This window comes from Neovison vison, chromosome 4 (genome assembly GCF_020171115.1).
Source record: "Neovison vison isolate M4711 chromosome 4, ASM_NN_V1, whole genome shotgun sequence".
Lineage (NCBI taxonomy): Eukaryota > Metazoa > Chordata > Mammalia > Carnivora > Mustelidae > Neogale > Neogale vison.
Genome location: NC_058094.1, coordinates 62,014,840 through 62,038,499, shown reverse-complemented (window position 1 = coordinate 62,038,499; position 23,660 = coordinate 62,014,840). Strand labels below are relative to the sequence as shown.

Genomic DNA, 23,660 nt, shown 5'->3' with positions numbered 1-23,660 from the left:
TGTTTGGGCTGGAAGATACATTTATATTTCAAATAATCAGCTTATCAATTCATTTTGAGAATATAAATTGGGGACCGCCTCAACTCACATTATAGAGTTGAAGGTATGCAATTGAAATCAAGATCCTTTTTCCTCTTTTAAGGCAAGAATTGTTTAAAAGTAAACTACAGATAAATTTGATCTGTATCTGATATTATTTTCAAAAATCTTGAGTAAAATTTATGGAAATAAAAGAATTCTAGCAAGTCCGTTTTTTGGTTGTTTCTAAAAACTGGCTTAAAAATACCTACCTAGAGAACTTTCTGTTCTGGATAGTTTTAAAGTGAAACTATTGAGAGTGAAGTCATATATAATTTATATTTTAATTTACATGTATTTTCTAAGAGATTTATATATAGTTGATTGGTTGGGATGGAGATAGAGAATCAAAAGGAATAAAGTAATTTGCCTTTCAATTATTAATGAAATATTTAAATGCTTATTTCTTTCCATATACTGCTATAAACACAGAATTACTTATTCTACCTGTCTTTCCCCCCAAACTCTCATGTACTTTTTCTTGATCACTCGATTTTATTTTTCCTTAAGGGAATGTTAATAATTCATATTTTTTCTATTCAAAGTGCAATTTGCTTAAATTATCATGGTAATTCAATTGAAGAAAAGGTATCATGAAATTCTAGGATTTCTTAAAATTAAACTTTGGGGTTTTACTGGATTTATTTTTAACTTACAGGTATTGATCCTTAACAACTGAGTTAAATTACACCAAGATAAAGATAATCTCCAGGTGGGAAGGAACAAATAGGGATGTGAGCTTTCCATGTCTCCTGCTTTGCCTCTTTCAAGTGTAGCCCAAGCTGTGATATATAGATCATTTTTCCTAATGGCTGATCCTGCTGAAATCTGAAAGCACTGCCAACCTTCAGTTCAGAGCAAGGGCTTGTTGAATTCTGTTTGTACTTCCCTAATCATAGGCAGGCATCTGAGAAATAGGAAATGAATCTTTACCCCCAAAGACTCCAGTCACTGAAGTTTTATCGCAAATATGCACCAAAATACTTTGGATTCCAGAACCAAGTGCTCAAGTGGCAAATTAAAAGTCGAGCTATAAATGGAAAAAAATGAGAGCAAGAGGGCTTATGACCCGGGCAATCTAGCTGCCACCGCTGACCTCAAGATAAGTAGCCATCACTTCTTACAAGGCTCATTCAAAACAAGTGTATGAAGAATTCAGACACAAAAGGTGGTAACATTTTCTAAAGTGGCCTCAGATGACAGTCTTTGGGTACCACTCCTGTGAAACGTGCATACACACAGGCCTGCCCATTCCATCCCAGCTACTGAGGTAACAGGATTACTCACCATATGAGGAAATTCCATATGGCTGTCCCGGCTGTGGGTAGGTGGCATACGCTGTCGCTTGTTGCATTCCTGTGGTAAACTGTGTTTGCCCATATGCAGCCATAGTTTGTGAGGAAGGGGTAGGGAGAATATGTGGGTATGGTCTGCTATTTGTCAGAAATGACAGAAAATAGAAAGCCCATGCATTAGATGGAAACATGCAAGGTAACTGATTAACAACCATATTACAAATTGCAGTTAAAGACTAACTCCTTAAGTATAACTTTCGAATATAATATACAAAGTACTGAGATGCTTCAGTATCTCTTCTAGGTGATGCTCCAAATAAATCTGTGTCAACACACTGAAGTCTCTAGGAAATGAGCTTTAGTTTAAATTAAGACGTAACATGTGGGCACAAAACATGACTTGAAATAAGGTAAAGGTTACTCAAAAAAGTCATTTATTAAGAGAAAATACATCTTACTTGGAAGGATAAATCTGTGGTGGGGAGAACTGGTGAGTTGGTCTTGGGCTGAAGCTACTGCTCCCAATTGCTGAAAAAAAAGAAATGCACGATAATCACAGCCAAATACAAAATACATCTAAAGCATCGGTCTATTTTTGAACTACAGGTAGAGACCATATGAAATTGCAGATATTCGGCCTGGAAAAAAAAAATGGCACTTTCATATGCTCAACCTAAGAGAAAGTTAAAATATATTGAACGACCGACCTATGAGAACTGATTAAGGGGTTCGAACGTTAAACTAACTCTTAGAAAGTAGTCCCTGTCATCTGAAATACCGGTCGGTGGCAGTTCAGGAGAACAAGGTGTCCTGGCTACTGTTTGGAAGGACCTGCTCAAAGGGATGGGAGGAGGGTGAGTTTGCAGGTCTGGGCGGGACCCAAAGGTCTCCTAGCCTATTGTGTGTGCTTGGAACGCACACACCTGAGAATGGATTACAGAGCACCACTCCGCCCACCTCCCCCCCACCCCTCCACCGCCGGTCTAATCTGCTCTCAGGTGAATACAAATAGGGCCAAGCCTCATTTGCCTGTACTGCTTTAGCAACATTTTTTAGTAAAAATGCATTTCTATAACGCTCTTAAATTTCTCAGGTTGCAAACTAAGCCTGTTTTGTCTTGCACTGAGGCGGTGTTCCTGCGCCTTTCAGTTAAATGTGCTCAACTTCAGTTAATTCCATTAAAAAGTTTTTTTTTAATTTAAAGATGTTATTCAAGCATTCAAGTAGAAGTTCATCTCTTTATAATCACGTGGACTTTATTCAGTAGGTCTCAGAAAATGTACTAAACTTTACCAAACATTCTTTTACATCCATTCTGAACTACAGCAAAAATCCATCTTTGTGAACATAAGGCATTAAAATGGTAGTTCTGTTTTATTTATTGTAAATAGGAGCTATCTCTTTCATGTGCATATATATTACACACATTTACACTTTATATATTTATATAGACACACAGTATATATATTTATATATACACACATGTTTCTATGTATTACGTATAATATACGTAAAATATATATTAAAAAGATACCATATTTATATATATATATATCCCCCCACACCCCAGACTCTTCCTATCCTCTACCTATCCTCTACCTCTAGCTGAGAAGCATATTCTTTGGGTACAATTATAAGATATAATATGTTTATCTTTCCTTCCACTAATAATCCTGGTGTTCACAGGCTCTATTATTCAGGAACTATACTGTGTATTAAAATCCTTCCGTAAGGTTCCATGCACTCAAAGTTGTATACCTTTTTCATGACGTCATATCAGTACATTTATAATTCTCAGATTTAATTCTCCATTTGTGTTTGGGAGAAGAGTGATAGAGTTGGACCAGAATTGTAACGGATGAATAATTCTCTCCGTGTAAAGCAGGGAGGCCTAACCCAAGACAGCAGAGTGGCTCAAGATGAGCACAACTCTTACACGTAGGCTGCCAGACGTCCCCCATGTGGCTCTCAGTTTGGCAGAGCCAGGGTCTGCATTAAAGCGAGGACAGGCCAGCTCGGGTGGTACCCCTCCCCCACCCATCTGCAGGCCCACATTGAGTCACTGCTCTGTACCAGGCACCAGGCAAGATGCTGCAGATGCAAACATGCAAAGACAAGTTCTCTCTGTCCCATGTGGGGAGGTTGACACACAAACAGCCGTGAGGGGATTAGTTAAATATTGCAGTTTATAGAAGGGAGGGATTAGTGAGAGAATACTTGGACAACGAGGGCTACCACTTGCCCAGGTCATCCATGATGACAACCTTTCCTGCTCCGCTTTGCTAAGCCTGGAAAGAGGCCAAGGGCAATGGAGATTTACCCCGCAGAGTAGCTGGGGAGGACTAATACTTTCCCTGGACAATCACAGTTAAAAATAAGTTTAAAAAATAAATAAATAAAACCAGATCAAAAACCCAGTGCAACGCGATGACGGAAGTCACAGAAATCCCTTTCATGCTTTTCCAGCTCTATCCCTGTTTTTGTTTTGTTTTGCTTTGTTTTGTTTCAAATTGTGGGTTGGGACCCATGAAAACATCATAAACTCAACTTCACAGGTTATATTCAGCATTTTTTTTTACAAACAAACAGAATAACAGAATGGTGCATATCGGAGTTGTTACAGAGGGTAAGGGGAGCTCCATGATGCCTTAAGAGCAAATGCATAGTTTAGGTGGGGACACATTAAAGAAACACATCTGGGAGGCTGCTGAGTGTGGTAACTAAGCACAGGTTCTGGAGTCAGAATTTAATTTCAGCTGACACTGAGGTTCCAACTTCTTGGTTATCTTGGTCAAGTTGCCTGACCCCGCTAAGCCTTGTTGTGTTCCCCTGTATGATGTCAAGAACATCACCTACCCCTCCCAGGATCATTTGAGGACTAAATGGGATCATTGACAAAGTGAACAGTGTAATAGGGAATGTTAATTAGCTCAGATCTCCAGAGTCCTATGATTATTGCCCCCAAATTTGCCCTCCCTTCTGCATTTTTAATTCTACTCGATGGACAGCATCACCATCTGTCCAGCAAAATACTTAAAAGCAGAATTCTTTGTTCCCATTGTACATCTGGGGCATAAAAATGAAGTAACACACCCAAGCAAACAAATGGGAAAGCTGGTATTTGAACCCATGTCTGCCCGACTCTCTCTCCCTCAAACATACTAGCTCCTGACCTGCTACACAGAAACTAACACCCTCAAAATCATCTCCTTTCCCCTCTTCTATGTCATGAGTTCGAGTCACCCATCCCAACTCCAGATATTGCCTGTCGAGCTATCCTGAATACTCCACACCCACACCCCAGTCCTGGCTCAGGTTCTCATTAGTCTCAGTCCGGTTCCCTGTAGGCCACTCGCCACCCTCCACACACTCCTGCCACAGTCACCAAAGTGATCTTCCTTCAACAGAAACTTCAAGTCCATTTTCCAACTCGCCATGTCTCAACTGTGCTCACATTATCTCTAGGAAGAATTCCAAATTCCTTGGCAGAGTACACAAGGAGATAAAGGCATCCACCCTCCCCTGGGTTTAGTAACCTGTAGCCTCCTTGGGCTTGAGGATGGCCGGTCGGCGCCATGTATTTTCATATTTGGCTCGTGGCTCTTCCTACCACATCCTCAGCCTTGTAAGACCTTCTTTCCCCTGCTGGACAAACACTTCCTCCTCTGCTGGGACTGAAACATCATTTTCTCTTTAGGATAATGTCTTCCTTCTTTTACTTTCTTGGAGTGTTGTAAACATTGGCAATGTAGCACTTAACCACACTGCATTACAGTTAGCATGTGTAATGTAGAGATGTTAGTTTCCTCTGCTAATCGTGAGCTTCTGGGGCCCAGGACCTCTTGTTTACCTTTATTTCCACGCACCTGACAGGGCCTGGTATGTGGTAAGTATCAATAAACGATATTTGTTTGATTACAGTATGAGATTTAGGGCATTAGCAAAGCAGATTTTTTTTTTAAACCCTGATGATATGAAGGATGGTTAAATTATTTTAAGTCATATATAAACATATATAATAAACCTGATTTGGCTCTTGGGCAATATAATTAGGAATGAATAGTATTCCTTATAAAATACATGTGAGTAAGAACCTGTAATGCTGCCCAAGTATCTTGCTACTAATTACCTAACCACATGCCCCTAAAAGATTATTTAATGCCATAAAATAAGCTGTATCTTTTGGGATTTTCCTAAACCCAAACTCCTACAATTTTGTGTGGCCTAAAGTCAAGAATCTTCCATCTCATACCTCAAGTACTTCTCCTCCTAATTGCCTAAAACACCTTTAACGTTTTAAGCAATAAGTTAGGAATTTAGATTGGTTTTCATTTCATGGGATCAGAATAACCAGAATAAACCCAGATCATTTGTCATTCTTCGAGGTAAATAAGATGGTTATTTTGGCATAGTAAATTCCAAATTACACTTTGGGAACATATGGGCAACTAATACCTCTCTCTCTGTTTTAGCACATTTGTTTCCTATTATTCCATTCTTTCTCTTACTTCTAACATAGAAGCTAAAGAAGTTCCCCAAATCTTGTTGTAGGAAGGGGAGGACCCAAGCTTGAGGAACTACTGAGAAAGTCAATAGAAATCCCCAAATTAGCAGGTCTTCAGTTTACTACTCGCATCTTGTGAATGTCAACATCACTCAGCTGGATAAGCAGGTCCAAAGATTAAATGTTTTGACTCTTGGGGCACCTGGGTGGCTGAGAGGGTTAAGCCTCTGTCTTCAGCTCAGGTCATCATCCCAGGGTCCTGGGATCAAGCCCCGCATTGGCTCTTTGCTCAGCACAGAGCCTGCTTCCCCCCCACCCCCCTCACTGCCTGCTGCTCTGTTTACTTGTGATCTTGGTCGAATAAATAAAATCTTTAAAAAAAATTTTTTTTTGACTCTTCTCTTTCCATTTTATCATAAATTCAGCCAGCTCTCCCTTCAGAATGTCCTATACCTCACTGCTCTCCTTTACCCCTCTGTTCCAGTTGCCACAGTGGCAGCCACTAAAGGATGGCAGTCAGGACACCCTCCCCACCCCCCGACCTGGCTCTCCTTCCCACTCTTCTCCACTCCTTTCTCCTAGTGGAATCCTAACACATTTAGTCCTGCCTCAGTGGCTCTTCTAAGAAGGACATGAGCTAACACAGTCTTCTCTCTCCTGAGCCAGGGCAACATTGGTCTGTTTCTATTTACCCTCCTCTCTACTCTTCTCCCATGAAGCATTTTCCACACAACAAGTGATGATCTCTCAAAAGAAATACAGATCATTTCACAACTGCCTCCAACCCCAAGCCCCATTATCCTTCTGTTACATTTAAATGAACCCAAACTTATAAATAAACACTTGCATACATTAAACCCAAACTTATTCCCTCACTTCACTAAGATCCCTGCTCATATGATTTCCCCTCAGAGAGGTCGTCTTCCCTCTACAGGAGACCCCCAACCACTCTTCACTGTATTATTTGAGCTGCTTTGGATTTTTGGGTTTTTGTGGGGTTTTTTGTAGCCTAGTTACTTATACTACCACTTACCTCTTTATTATCTGTCTCTCCCACAGAATGAAAGCTCCATGAAGGCAGGAACCTCGTCTTCTTCACCCACTGCCTAGAACACTACCTCACTTATAGTAAGTGCCCTATGCAGAACTGTTGAATGGGTCAGACCCCAAAGTTACATCTTTTTAGGAATAATTAAAAGACAGAAACCCTGGGGCGTCTGGGGGGCTCACTGGGTTGAGCCTCTGCCTTGGGCTCGGGTCATGATCCCAGGGTCTGGGATTGAGCCCCGCATCGGGCTCTCTGCTCAGTGGGGAGCCTGCTTCCCTTCCTCTCTCTCTGCCTGCCTCTCTACCTACTTGTGATCGCTGTCAAATAAATAAATAAAAATCTAAAAAAAAAAAAAAAAGACAGAAGCCCTATTCATCAGACATGATATTTTTTTTCTCCTCTAGAAGCATTCCTGTTCCTATTTCTAATTTTCTTTTCTCTCTTTCTCTTTTTTTTTTTTTTTTAAAGATTTTGTCTAATGTTTGACAGAGAGAGAAAGATGACAAGTAGGCAGACAGGCAGACAGGGAGAGAGGGGGTAAGCAGGCTCCCTGCTGAGCAGAGAGCCCAATGTGGGACTCAATCCCAGGACCCTGAGATCATGACCTGAGCCGAAGGCAGAGGCTTTAACCCACTGAGCCACCCAGGCACCCCCCATTTCAATTTCCAAATACCCCCAGACATCAACATTGTATGATCAATATTATCAACTGGCACTTCCTGTAAAAAGTTAAGAATAAACTTAAGCTTTGTGGAAATGGAGGAAACAGAGGGCAAAGACAGTTTGCAATTGCAAAACACATTATTTTCAATCCCAATTATTCTTAACATTTAGATCATTAAAATATTACTTTTCATTGGTAAACAATAAATAGACAGAACATTAAATTTTAAAAATATAATAAACAACCTTGCAATTTTCAGCTCAGCAACAGACCTTTGAAAATCAGCTGCTTTCCTCTAGTCTCCCCAAACCAGGATACCTGGTGATTTCCCTGGAAAAGAGGTAGTCTCATTGCCTCCTTAATGCCTTAAGAGCCTCACATTCCACAGAGGAGGAGACAGCTACTACCAGTGTCAGAACAGCTCTGTTTCCTCTTTATTCTTGCTGCCTATTTCTTCGAGACACCCAGAATGGTTGGGATGTGAATTTTTAAGCCATCATGGAGAAGCAGCAGTAGTGACTACAGAAGTGAAGACCATTTCGGAATCAAATGCTTGGGGATTGGTTTCTCGTTCCCTTATAAACCCTAAAGCCTGGCCATAGTTTTTGCATCTTAACTCAAGGAAAGACAGAAAGAAAGAAGGAAAAAAAAGAATTAAGAGAAAAGCTTTATTTTTCCTATACCTGGACCTGATTCCCCACCCAGCTCACTCTGTCCCTTTCCACTGCGCAACACAGAGAGTCAATCTACCGAAAACAGGATCCCCTATAGCTCCAGTCTCTTCATCAAACAATCCTTTCACCTTCAGCTAAGCCTTTTTCCAAGGACCTGCTTCTCCTGCATGTCTTTTTCAAGTAGAGCCTACTCATGCTCTCAGATTCCAGATACTACGGAGACCTGAAAAACATAACCCCATTGATGCTTCTTCCAAATTGGTATTTTTTTCTCTCCCATAAAACCCTTCCTTCTCTAAGATCTATGACAATTCTTTAATATTTCATTAATGACCCACCTCCTACACACTGCCTTGCATTTATCAAAACCTTCATATTTAACTCTGTTCCCTAACAAGTCCCAATGTTATCTTGGGTTATGGGTCCAACCCTTCTCTCCTTCTGTCTAAACCTCAACTCTGGCCTTCTACTCCAACCATCAAGCTCAAGACCACATTGTGGACCTTTCTCCCCCTCCCCCCATTCCACAGTTTCGTACCACAACAGCATCAACCAATTCATTTGTTTACTGAACCAACATTTACTGACCAGCATCCATGTGCTTAATTCCACGATGGCCACCGGGATAAGTGTGAACAAGCCAAACAAAATCTCTGTTCTCATAATGCTATGGTTTAGCAGGAGGAAAGACAATGAAAAGAAACTTTAAAAGTAGTGGTGAAGGCTGAGGAAAGGAAGTATGGAGGACTAACTACAAAAGCATGGGGTAGTGGCCTCAGTGAGTTATGAGACTAAGGAAAGAACATCCTCTTCTGCCGGAATTTTCTTTCCCTTATTCCCATCTAATCTGTTCTCCAAGCTTATGATAGATACAGGAGCCCTCACATCCTTATCTTCTCTCAATTTGTTATCCCTTAGCTTTTTTTAAAAAATACTTATCCCAGGAGGTTATATGAATCATTATTTTAAACTCTTCTCTTATCGATACCCTCAATTCTCTTACTTTCATATTCTTCCATGCCTGACCTGCAAAATCCTTAAACCTGGATCAAGAAGGGTAGTGGGGGCCTGGGTGAGCCTGGTGGTGGGTATTATGGAGGGCACGTATTGCATGGAGCACTGGGTGTGGTGCATAAACAATGAATTTTGAAATGTTGAAAAAAATAAAATTAAATTAAATTTTTTAAAAAATCACACACACACACACACACACAGAGAGAAAAATATCTTTTGACCTGGGTAGCAAAATACTTGTAGAGAAAAATTGCTCTATGATAAAGGCTCCACACTCATAGTTCTACCCTTGTGTGGACTCTGACTCTACTGCCAGCCTTCCTTTGTGTTCCAAGCAACCTCAGGCTTCCCAACTCCTCATGACATCTATTTCAATCTTGTTCATCTCTTCCAGCTCATAAGCCTAGCACTATCCTCACTTTGAGCTGCTTCAGAGGAAAGAGTAGAAGCCTTCACTCATTCATTCACTCATTCATTCATCTAGCAAATCTCTAAGTGCCTAATACGCACCTCTTTCAGGTGTCAAGGATACAAATGAACAAAATAAGACAAATCTCTACCCTCACAAGCTTACATTTTGGTGAGTGTCAAACACCAACCATAAACCTAATACACGAGTAAATGATATGGATTGTAAAAGGCTGTGTTATTGGGGGTGGGGGGTAAGGTTGTATTTATCACGTTAGAGAGGCTGAAAGCCTACAGTGAGAGTTTTGCAACTCTGAGTAGGGTGGTCGAGATGGGGGTTGAGGGTGTTTCATAGAGAAGGGGAGATGAGAGCACAGACCGGAAGGTGGAGAGGGAGTCAGGCAAGTATACAGAGAGGTGCTCCAGGCAGCAGGACTGCCACTGCAAAGGTCCTGACTGGGAATGTGTCTGGGATGTTGAAGGACTAGTGGGAGGGAGGCAATAGGTCCAGTGGGGCTTGTGGCTATCACAAGGACTTAGCATTTGCCCAGAGATATGAGAGATATGTGGGAGCTACAGGAAGGTTTGAACAGAGGAATCAGGCAGGAATTCCCTGAACATATTGACTCCTCCTCCACTTCAAACTCATCTGCATTAATTCCCATCCCGTCACTCCTGAGTTTCTGTGGGAAAGTGATTCTTTTCTAAGGCGATCCACTTCTGTTTTGAATTTAAGTCATTGCTGTCCCAGCAGGGACCTCCCTGCATCAATTATCACCATTTTCTCTATACCTTTAACCCCTACCTCTATAAAATTTGTGTTGGCAGCCAAAACCACCCTGACCTTCTAAATGTCATCCTCAACCCTAGGTCCCGCTTTCTAATGGACTACCTGCTCTTCTCCTTTTACCACTTACATGTTTGAAAGACATTTTTCTCCTCCCTTATTGGTGAAATCATCCATTTACTCAGTGCACTTTATGAACACATGTATCTGCTAGGAAATGTATTGAAGACAACAGAAATGGGGCATATGCCAAGTGGGCATGAGGGAAAGTAAAGCACCACCCACTGAAACTGCTGTAGGCTAAATCCACTGATGTTTCTCATTTAGATTTTATTTTGACGTAACTTGCCACTGCAGAAAAGTTGCAAAGATAGCAGAAAAACTTCCCAGATATCCTTAACCACAATCCTCTAAATGCTAACATCTTAGTACATTAGCTTTATTCTCTATTCTCTTTTTCCCTATGGATGTGTATATGCAAACCCATGTATAGTTCACTCTTTTTGGAACTGCAGCTAAGATGCCCCTTTACAATTACTAGTAAGAACAAGGAATGTCTTTACTATAGGTTTTCAGTATCAGGAAAAATAGTGAAGCAGTACTATTTATCTAGAGATACTTAAACTTACCTCTTTTCAGTATGTGACTTTAAACTTGCACTTCAAAATTACTACTTTTTAAACTTAAGACTGTTATACAAATACACTGTGAAACATTTTTGAAAAACGGCAGAAGGAATAAAATTCAAATTATATTCTATCATCCAGGGAAAGCCACCATTAATTTTTAGACACATACACAAAGACACATATGCATACACATAAATGCTTGAAAATCCATGGGTTATACTGAGCATATTACTCTTTGTAACCTGCTTTTCACTTAATATAGTTAACATTTGCTCATGCCATTTAATTTTTTCCAAGCTATTTTTAATAGCTGTATACCAATCTATCCTACAGACAACATTTCCATGAAACTCTTCCTGCCTTCACTCCCAACTCAACTCTCCTCCTTCTTGAAAAATTAAAACCTATGTTTTAATTTTATGCCCTGCCTGTCTCTCTATATTCGTTTTTCCTGGATTCTGTCTTCAGCTGTGTTGGATGTAGCCCACTACCTTCAACTCCCCGCACACTTCCAAAATTTCCATTCCAGATCATTCCTGAGCTTCAACATCTTCAGGTGGATGTTACCTCCCATTCAACATGCCTTTCCCTCTCGGTCATGCTCCTCTTGCATTCCATCACCTTAACCTGTCTCTCTGCCTCACATACCCCCTGTACTCTTTGGTTACTATGCCATAAATTCAACTTTGCAAATACACCTTAATCCACCATCTTTCCATAACACTGCCAGCACCTTCTCTCAGGTCTTCATGATTTCTTGCCCGAACTAAAACGAAGATACTGTACCTGATCCTTCTACTTCTGTTCTCCAGCCCCCCTCCCTCCAGCTACAGTCAGGATTCTGTATGTGAATATGATCATGCAACTCCTTTCCTCTGACACCTCCCATTGCTCTCAGGATACATTGCAAACATCATATGGGACACAAATGCCTCCTTAGACTCTATCCTGACCCTGTCCAGCATGCCACCACCACTCACGCTGTGCACACCAGGAATGCTAAACCATTGGCAATTCCAAATTCCATGCCTCGGTGTCCTGGTCTCCTCCCATGGAATATTCTATCTGTCCAACTTCTCCTTCCCCAGGTCTATGTATGCTTTATTCCTACTCATATTTTAATGCTGAAAGCAAGCATCTCCTCCAGGAAATCTTTCCTGATCTCCCATCCCAACCCAGACTCTGTTGGGTCCCTTCCTGGAGGACCCCTTCTTGGGAATACTTGTCCTTCCCTCTGGAAAGAGCAAACCATAATATGATGGTCTGGTCATTTATTCACCTTACTAAGCCCCAAACCAGGGTCATTCTCATATACCTATTCATCTGTAATAGCAGCAAGCACATTCTCTGGCAGAAGTCTAATTCTAGTAAGTGTTTTATAAAAGAACTCATGGGTATAACACCCTTTTGTTATTTCCTTATTGTTTCCATCTGGCATCATTAGTATAAAAGTTAGGCATTCGTATTTCATGTTATATAATATGTATAATTCCTTTTAGTTGTGGTGTGTATTAAATAAGAGACCCTGAGAGTTGGAGTAAGTCAATTACAAACTTTTGTGAAGTATAGCATTTCCACTCAAGAGGTTTGGTAAACACAGCAGAGGATAAGAAAAAGGTTAAAAATTTTAAGAAATACATCTGATAGAATTTTTTTTTTTTATTGAAATAGTCCAAGCTGGGTAATCTGGCAAATATATAATCACAACCTCACCATTACTTTATTACCACAATGACTTTCTCATCAGTAATTTCATTAGCAAAGACACAAAACTTGGATATTTTGTTTGTTGGAGGCAAACTTTGCTAATGTGAAAGAGATAATGTAAATGAATGTAATGTAATGCTAATGTAAAATGAACTTAAAGACTGAAAGCTGCTTTATAAAGTTTAATATAAATCTGTAGTTGACATGACAGTTACTTAGGAGGATGGTTTGATTAAATCTGCTTAAAGAGTTAGCAGAAGCCAAAATTTGCCTACCTAAACTTGCATAATTGGAAAAAACCATACAAATGAGGGGAAAAGGGCAGGGGTCATTAACATAATAAAGATAATTTAGTAGAAAGAAATATGAAAAACAAAACTCCTTTGGATTTTATCTCCTTTATAGGATATCAACATTTTCAGCAAATACTTTGTAACACTGGCTAAAAACAAGAGAATTGCAGGTACAGGACTCTAAGTAAAGCTATTTACAATTTTATGCTACATACACACATGCATGTACACACATACATATACACATAGAGATATATTTGCATATATAAATAAACTAAAAAAAACTATGTTTTGTATTAATGTGAAAATCTAATATTTATTCCTTACCTGAACCTGAGAAATTGTCTAAAGACCCGTCTGCTGTTGTTGAAACTATTTCACTGCTGCTCATTGGCTCTGTTTTAACTACAAAAATAAACAACATATATGATATATCCAATTAATAGTTATTTGTAAAGGCATGGTAGAGAAGCTATATTCAGAAGAGTTACAAGAAAATCATTTTAAAAACCGGTCTTTCAATATTTGAATGTAATTCAGATTAATACTTAGAATTTTTTTAAAAATATACACATTAACTATTTAATCCCTAAGGAAACAACCCATTATAACAAGTTACCCTTTGAAAGAAACACTTTAAAAGTAGTCAAACGCATTACCTTACATATTAATTGAATTGCTTATTTACAAATAATTTATCTCTTAAAATTTACATGATGAGGATGTGAGAGTGTTTCCTTGGTTATGTAGCCATTTAGCCAAACAGAGCCCAAAGGGTAGAATAAAAAGACTTGGAGTAGGAAATAATGCTGGTAGGTTTTCACCATGCTTAAGGACAGGCACAGGCACAGACATGCATGTGTGTGTGCACACACCCACACACCCATACACGCATACAAACACACACTCTCTTGGTTATCCAATATGGCTAAAGAACAGAGTGCTCGGTTTAATGGGTAATTAATACCACTCAGCCAAACCTGGCTGCCAACATGTCAATATCTGATGTACACTTAGTACAAAACCACACTAAGTGTAAATGAGGCAGAAATTAACTTTTTCATTCCAAAATAAAACAAACAGCAGATAGTTTGTGGAAAACATTTTGATCTTTAGTAAATTCCTTTGTGGCTATACAAGAAAAAAATTTAGATTTATGTTGCAGGTTTATGATAGCAACCCAACCCATTGATATAGTGATGGTATTATTGACCCTATTAAGCAAATAAGCCAGACCACAGAACATTTGTCTTTTTCCCTAGATTTAGTTTTGCTTTGTTTTGTTTTAATGAAGAGATAGCATTATTGCTTTCCTTAGAAACAACTGGTGAGGTGCTATCATTGGAATCTGTGACTCACTTTGTAGACATTATACATTCCCACTAACGGGGTTTCAGAAAAAAATGCAATACCTTAGAGGCTACTTAAAAATCAGTAACATGTTTTCCAAAACAAGGTCCTACACCAAGAGAATATTTGGGGTGGATTCTCATGAGTATGTACATTTTGAAATGGGAAAGAATGAAGGAGAAAATGCAGCTTTTTCCTTCTCTCAACATTGCCAATCTCTTACAAACATCAAGCAAAGAACAGTCACCCTCCTTGACCCGTGAATCTTCTACTAATGCATAATGAGTTTTCAAATAGACATTATAAATAGTTGCAGCAGATAGTCACTTCCAAAAAATTAATTATTTAGACTGCTTCTAAACAAAGTTGAAAAATAAAGCCAGTAAGCCTACTGGGAATCACTCCAACTGATTGTTTTAATGGAGACCAAACAATAGTGTAACTGTTGTTAGAATTCTTAGTTGATGCTAATAAATTCTGACATAAGCCTGTATTTCCCTTTTCTCTTCACACCTCCAGGCAATCGAATGACCTTGCTCTTCATAATCATTACACTGCCATAGATTGTGGAAAGCAGGTCCTCTGGTGAACAGCTCCAAAGTATCCTACCCAGTTAACCACATCCTATCTAGCCTTCCTGAAAGAACTCATACAGTGCCCTGTACCTATACGGCAATAGCTCTATTTTACATTCTGTACTGGTCAGATTACCACAGGGATCTGAACCAGAATCAAATACCATATACCGATCAAAGATGAGAACCAGGCCCAAGGAGAAGAGGTCATGTAAAGTGCCTACTATTGTCAGACGACAGACATTATGATTAATTCTTTTAAATAATTCCCTAAGTAGGTCTCAGAGACCAACTCACAAACTCCTTAGTTGGCTGGGTACTGCCTTCTTGTTTCACATGCAAAAATGGAAACCAAAGGTATTGGGAAAATTGCCCAACATCACAAGTGGCAGAAATAGAAAATGATTTTGGAGGTTTTCAAATCCAAGGTTTGAAAAAATGACAATACTTAGCACTGCCCAATAATTAGCACTATTCTACAGCAGAGCAAGGAAACTGAGGCACAGTGCCACAGGCTGTGGATGTAGAAGGAAGTAAAACCCCAGCAGTCCACACCCTCCTCTAGGGTGTTAACACTTCCAGACTAGTGCACTCAAAGGAAGATCTCAAGTTGAAGCTCCAAGTCCACTTGCCTGAGAAAATGGTGAAGAAGAAATTTTCTAGTTGTGCAAGATGTTAGCCCAGGTTACTTCTAAGTCTTGGCCAAATCTAAGATCTATAATTCTGTAGATTGGACTATAAAATTACTTGGTGAAAGCTTGATTATGCCAAAACCACTCCTACTCTTATACTCCAAGGACCTACCCTAGCTATTCTCCATATTATTAGCTTGATCAAATATAGCTTCCAGTCCCAGGAGACATATTCAATTATACTTGAAATTCCATTAAAAATAGGAAGGAAAGAAAGAGGATACTTTTTCTTTTAGGCCCCAAGTACATTGCCTTTTGCCATTGTTCAAATATACCTATCTATTCTCTAAGGAAAAAAGAGTCCATTTCCTAATGAATCCAATTTTTTAAAAGGCTCTGTTGAAGAAGATACACATAAAATAACTACCAGGATATTCATGATTTTTATCAGATACTGGAATTGAATACTTTGATCACCAGGGACCTGATGCTAATGAGCCTGGAGGTTTATTGTGATGTAAAATAGTTTGACTGAAAGCCAGATGAGAAGGGACCACTTCCCCGGTTGTTGCCAAGCTTACACCCAACAGAAAGTTAAAAAGACAAGACTAATGTCCAGCCACCAAACTACCAATCCTCACAAGCACTATCACATTTATAAATATGCTGTAGATGATGCCATAGAGCACCTCTCCAAGGCTTTGAGTTTAAAACACCACATCCTGAATTTTTTTTTCCCAGTCTTAGAGATTTAAGGTACTGTTATATCTGAGAACAATGATCCCATCTAAGCCACCTATCTGAAAAGGAAAATCTATGAATCATCTATGCTCTTCTAAATAACTATACATTTCTCAGGGTCTTTGGGTGGCTCAGTTAAGCAGCCGACTCTTGGGTTCAGTTCAGGTCATGATCTCAGAGTCCTGGGATCAAGCCCCAAGTCAGGCTTAACACTCAGCAAGGAGTCTGCTTGAGGATTCTCTCCCTCTCTCTCTGACCCTCCAAACATCTGTGCACACACTATTTCTTTCTTTTGTTCTAAAATAAGTAAATAAATCTTTAAAAATAAATAAATAAATATACAATTCTTTTATCTCTACTATACTTTTTCCCTCATTGCAGGATTTCAGTCTATTAGAAAACAGAACTTTTATTCTCTTCTGCCCTCACTCAAGAGTCTCTTTTACCATTCAAGTCTTCAATCTTCCATCTGATACTTTAAGCACCTACTCATCTCTAAAAAATATTCAGAAACTCTCCTTTACCTCTTCAGTTTCCACAACCCCCCCTCCAGCTCTTTTGCTCAGCCATGTATTGTAGGTCCGCACTATACAGAGTAACCTGCTACTCTCCGGGGTGCCACAAACTCCCATCCATCTACGCCTTAGAGCCTTGGTTCCAGAGTCAAAGACCAGTTATATGCTATATGCCTTTATAAAAGTTATTTGATCTCCAACCTTAATTATCTCACAAAATTTTTTAAATGATAGCTAGATTTCAGGAATGCAGGAAGGATTCATAAAAATGTATACAAAGTACCCGGTATAAAGTAGGAGCGGAAACTGTATTTATCATCATCATTAGTAGTGGCAGGATTCTGCTACACTGAATGCCTTTCTCCTGGGGAGTAGTACCAGGGAGCAAGAGCAAATACAGATTGTTAAAAGCACCAGCTTCAGAATTACCAACTGAGTTTCAACCTAGCTTTGCCATTCACCATACAAACCTAGAAAAGTTACTCAATTTCTATGTGTCTCAGCTTCCTCATCTGTTAAATGGGGGTAACCTACTCATGCAAGGACAAGAAAAAGAGAAATGCTTAGAAATAGCAAATCATTAACCCAGTCCAAAGGCCCTACTTATATAGTCATTGTATCATCAATTAAGAGAAATCAAAGTTTTATGGGATAAAATCTACTATAAAGTTAAGCTTATCCTTTGGAAAATAAATTAAAAAGATAAAGTCAAGCGACTTACCTAAGGTCCACCATGAGGCCATTTTACTCAGGATGGCCAAAATCAAATCAAGATAACTTGAATGTAATATAAGAACATAGAATTAATTGTGATTATATAAGAAAACTTAGACAATAATCCCCCTTCCTCTGTGGAGGCTATGTTCCAAGTCCCCCAGTGGATGCCAAAAGCATGGATAGCACCAAATCTTACACATACTAGGCTTTTTCCTATACGTATGAACCTATGATAAAGTTTAACTTATAAATTAGGCACAGTAAGATTAACAATAAAATAGAAAAATAATATACTGTAATAAAAGTTATGTGAATATGGTCTCTCAAAATATTTTATTTTACTGAACTCACCCTCCTTCTGATGATGCAAGATGATCAAATGCCTACAGGATGAGGTGAGGAAAAGGACATAGGCATGTGACATCGTGTTAGGCCATTAGAGACCTTCTGATGATAGGTTAGAAGGATTGTCTACTTCTAGACCAAAGTTGGTAGAACCAAGGAAAGCAAAACTTCAGATAAGGGAGTACTACTGTACTTCCGTCACTACAATCTGTATAGACAGTATCTGAAGAAACAGGCTAGCAGGAGGATCATGATGTACATGGCAATGGACATTGAGGTTTCTGGAAGAAGACATGGGCTTCTCTCTCTAGTACTGTTTAGGGGGAATATACTATAACTGGCTCATGGAAAAAATAAGTTGGTATTCCTTGACCAAGAATTTAAGTGGAAACATCTATAAGACCATTGGAGCTTGGTGACATTGCTATCAACAAACCCATTACAGCATGATTTGCGTCAAGCAAATTCTGGTTATACTTTGAATGTTGTGGCTATATAAATAGTCTCCAGAAAGACGATGGGTTGATTAGAGGAGTCACATGTTAAATCCATTTAATTAATTTCTTGCCATAAATTAAAAGTGCAGTTAAAGGGAGTTCACTACCAAAGGATAGCTTTGCCTATTGGAGTAGGAGGCAGCCTTTGTGTTATGAAGAGTCTGCCCAGGATTACACAGTGAAGACATGAGCCCAGGTGAGCAGCAGATCCTCCCCCAGCAATATCTAAGCTAATTCTGTAACTTTTTTTTTTTCACACTGTAATAGCATAGCTTATCTTCACTTGGCATACACTTGGTCTTCCTTTCTATTTTGTTTCCCATTATAATGATCGAGAGCATCAAAAATCCAGTTCACTACACCTCTACTAACCTCTGACTCCTTCATCTCTTATATTTTAAGGAGATTGACCTTCATTCCCTTTTGGTTATTTTTTTTTTTTAAAGATTTTATTTATTTATTTGACAGAGAGAGATCACAAGTAGGCAGAGAGGCAGGCAGAGAGAGAGAGGGAAGCAGGCTCCCCACTGAGCAGAGAGCCCGACGCGGGACTCGATCCCAGGACCCTAAGATCAGGACCTGAGCCGAAGGCAGCGGCTTAACCCACCAAGCCACCCAGGTGCCCCCCCCTTTGGTTATTTTAAATGATTCAGCGACACCACTGCCTAGAATTGTATGACCTCCAAGAAACGCCACCTTTTACTTCTTGCATTCGCTCACTTATACTGGAGTTGCTCCTCAGAACATTGTGTCTTTCCAACTTCACTGGCCCTGTCTGCAACCCAGACCTTCCACCTTAGAGTCCCGGGTCATCTTGTTTTTCCAAGCATCTCTGCTGCCAGCTCTAATCCTAGCATTGGCAAGCCCTTGCTGTTCACTCTTCAACTGCTATTCTGGATGGTTGAGCATGGGAGAGGAGGCCACAATATGCACGCTGACCAGATTTGTTAAATTTATGCTTTCCATGTTCTTGTGAGACATCTTGTTACTCGACAATCTCCCTTTTACGTTTTTTGTGCCTGAGACAGTTTCTGTGGAGTCTTTTCCACTTTCTTCAAGCCCCAATCCTCACCTCATTCCCCATTCTCTTCAGCGCATGCCCTAACCAACTATCTTATAAAGAATGTTGAAGCTACTTTAAATCTTTCAGTGATCTTCCTGCAACATCTCCGAGTTTCCTACTGGTTAATCTCAATGGAGGTTTCCTTTCCTGTCATAGGATTTGACCTCTTAAACCTTTATTCTTAGTGCCACTGCCCTATCTCCTTTGCAACAAAACTTCATTATTTGGTCTCCCAGAATCTTCAATAATTCCACCTCAAGAGGCTACTTCCCTTCTACCCACAAAGACAGGTCTCAGGTATCACCTTGTGCCTCTCAGAATGGCTAGAATCAAAGACAAACAACAAGTGTTGGCAAGGATATGGAGAAAAAGAGAACCCTCATGCACTGTTCGTAGGGATGTAAATTGGTGTAGCCACTGTGGAAAACAGTATGGGCGTTCCTCAAAAAGTTAAAAATAGAAATACCATATGGTCCAGTAATTCCACATGTGGGTATTTATGCAAAAGAAACAAAAACATTAATTTGAAAAGATATATGGAACCCTTATGATTATTGCAGCATTATTTATAATAGTCAAGGTATGGAAGCAACCCAAGTATCCATGGATAGATGAATACAGGAGATGTGATATGTGTGTATACAGACATATATATACATGTGTACATACATACATATCTAACATATACATATATTTACTCATGTGCAGGTTCTTGTAAAGTTTCTCTTTTACAGGACACATGTGGTTACGTTGTTCTGAACAAAGTAGTCTCTGGAGAAGACACATTAACATAAAATAGTGTCTACCATTAGAATTCTGTTTATTAAAATAGGACCCTGCTTAGAGCCTTCAAAAGAGAGGTAAATTACATGGATTTGAATAATAATGCATGGGGCACAATCACTCTAAGGCAAATACTAGCTACTGCTATAAATAAGTCTTAAAAGAACCCTTTTAAAAGCTATACTGCATAAGACTATGCTGTATAGATAATATAAACTTGTGGGACAACACACACACAAATTACTCAGCCATTGGAAAAAAAAAAAAAGCTGAGATTTTGCCATTTGCGACGACATGGATGGACTCAGAGTATTATGCTAAGTGAAATAAGTCAGACATAGAAAGACAAATACCATATGATTTCACTTATATATGGAATCTAAAAAACAAAACAAAGGAACAAACAAACAAAAAGCTGAAACAGACCTGTAAATGCAGAGAACAAATTGATGGCTGCCAGAGGGGAGGGAGGTAGGGGCATGTACAAAACGAATGAAGGTGATTAGGTAATAAAGGCTTCCCGATGTGAAATAAATGAGTCAAAGGAATAAAAAGCCCAGCACAGGGAATACAGTCAATGGTATTGTAATCATGCTGTATGGTGACAGATGGTAGCAACACCTGTGGTGAGACCTGAAACTCACTGTAACATTTTGTGTCATGTATACGCTAATTTAAAGAGGTTTCCCTAAATTTTTTTAATTTTTTAATTTTTTAAGTCTTCCTTCAGCCATGATACTTTTCTCCCTTCTTTCATCACTGAGTTTCCTAAAAATTTGCCCTGAAATCTAGAACATCTATTCTTTCTTTAGTATTTTCCATTATCCCTTTATAGCTGCTGTTTTACTAAAAGGACTTTCCTAATTGCCCACATCATACTTTCCCCAGTCCCATTTTTCCTTAATTCTTTTACAGAATGGGCCTTCCTCTGATTCTCTTACCACTGACCAATACAACACGGTGACATTTTCCTCCACCCCCTTAGATCTATCTCCTTCTCTGGATTTTCTTCCCTCTGCTTATTCTGTGGTTTTTTTAATTCTATGCTATTCTTACCTGTCTGAATGTTTCTCTAGTCTTTCCTTGCCAGAGGTTTAAAAAATCATCTTTAGGGGCGCCTGCATGGCTCAGTGGGTTAAAGCCTCTGACTTCAGCTGGGGTCGTGATCCCAGAGTCCTGGGATCGAGTCCTGTGACAGGCTCTCTGCTCAGCAGGGAGCCTGCTTCCCCCCACCCCACTTGCCTCTCTGCCTTCTTGTGATCTCTGTCTGTCAAATAAATAAATAAAATCTTGAAAAAAAAAATCATCTTTACATGAGGACTCCCAAATCTCTATCAACGAGCGCATCTTTTTCACAGGAATCAATCCCCACATCCCACTTACACAAGGCTCTTGCCTGGATCAGTGTGGAACTCAACCTGCTCAAACATAAAATCTTCATTTTATTCCTCTGAAATGGTCATGTCACTTAAACATAAAGTTTCCTTTTCGCCCCATGTTCTCCCAGATCCCCTCTCCTCAAACCCTACTGCCAGGTCTACAATTTCTACCACTGTAATCTTTCCCAACCATCTTTTTTCTAACTTCACAGCCACTATCCCAATTACTTTATATCTCTTCTCTTGTAAAAGTTGGCAATTGGCCATTCTACTTTAAGCAGATGCCAATCTCTCTCCATAGTTTAGATTTGAGTGAGTCACTCGTTGCTCTGAGGTTTTCAGCTCTCCATGTTCTCCTGAATTAAGCTATCAAGTTACATCACTTGATCATGTTTTTAAGCCCCCTTATACACTCTAACACCAAGATTTTTTTTGTTTTTTTTTGCTTTACTTCCTATTTGTATAATAACTAGTAACTTACAAGAACACAAAAGTATTACAAAATACATGGTCACATCTAATTGTCCTGACTTTTCTTTGTGAAACTATTATCCCATTTTGCAGATCATGAAACATAACTGTACATATTCAATATTTAAATCAAACTGGCCTACTGAGATGCTTAATACATCCCCAAATCCATGGTTTTGCTAATGCCTTTCCCTTTAACAAAATTTCCATCTGACTAAATCCCACAGTTCTTCAAGGTTCAATCAAAGCTGCAACTGCTTTGCTAAGTCTTACTTGATCTACTACTCAGGACTGATTTTCCTTTTCTTGAGGTACTAAATCTGAGTTTTTACCTCCTTTAGAAAATATATCCTATTCTACCTCATTTTACATTTCAGTCTTATTCATTTTAATACATTATAAATTTCTTTACGGTAGGAGCTACTTCTTTTTATATCCCTATAGAACTTAGCAAAACACCTGACACACAGTTGAAACTCAATATTCATTGAGAGAATAAGTAAAGGTAAAAATGTACAACTGACTTACATCTGACTTTATACTGCTAGGCCCATTGCACAGAGCAATTAACAATAATATTATATATGCTCAAAAGTAAGATGACATTTTATTCCTCCCAAATTATCATCAGCAATATATGTGCAGGTTCTTGTAAAGCCTCTCTCCTAAGACATGTTGTTACATTATTTTGAGCAAAATAATGGAGAAGACACATTAACAAAAAAATTGTTAAAAGAGGAATGGGCCTGGATCCTTCAAAAGTGAGGTAAATTACATGTCTTTAATGATAATGCATAGGAAGGGCACCAGGGTGGCTCAGTTGGTTAGGCGGCTGCCTTCAGCTCAGGTCATGATCCCAGGGTCCTGGGATCAAGTCCCAGATCAGGCTTCTTGCTCAGTGGAGAGCCTGCTTCTCTTTTTCCCTCTGCCTGCTGCTCTGCCTACTTGTGCTCTCTAGCTCTGTCAAATAAATAAATAGAATCTGTTAAAAATAATAATAATGCATGGGACATAACCATTCAAAGGCAAATATTAGCTACTGCTAATATACAGACCTTAAAAAGAACTTTTAAAGGCTACACTGCACAAGACTATGTTGTTTAGATAACAAATATAAACTTGTGGGACAAAATAAAAGCATAACCACCATAATATTATGTTACTGTTTGGATTCAATGACAATATCACTCATGGATTTAATGAGTACTCATTCTCAAACCCTGAGGCAGAAGTGCAAATGTAGGCTTTTGAAAATTGTGTCAAATGATGGAAGTGGCATCAAGGGATACCAAACGCCTACGTGAAGAGAATGAATAAAATGAAGAATGTATAAAATGATTACATGAAATAAGAAAGTGGAAAACAGAAATATTCCTAAATTTATACATTTTATGTAATACTTTTTAAAGACGTAGTGTTAAATTAATAAATATTGTAAGCAGCCACTTAACCATTTTTTATCTAAAAATGTTTATGTCCATGAAGCAAATG

General features: G+C 39.0%; 1 protein-coding gene across 1 annotated transcript in view; it reads right to left on the bottom strand.

Moving 5' to 3' along the window:
- Positions 1–23,660, bottom strand: part of EYA1 (EYA transcriptional coactivator and phosphatase 1) — a 174,894-nt gene that overhangs the window by 131,344 nt on the left and 19,890 nt on the right. The window contains exons 4-6 of the mRNA XM_044245466.1: positions 13,429–13,506; positions 1,832–1,901; positions 1,366–1,511 (exon numbers count right to left, since the gene is read on the bottom strand). Of these exons, the coding sequence (XP_044101401.1) occupies positions 1,366–1,511; positions 1,832–1,901; positions 13,429–13,506 (294 nt within the window). The remainder of the gene's footprint in view (positions 1–1,365; positions 1,512–1,831; positions 1,902–13,428; positions 13,507–23,660) is intronic.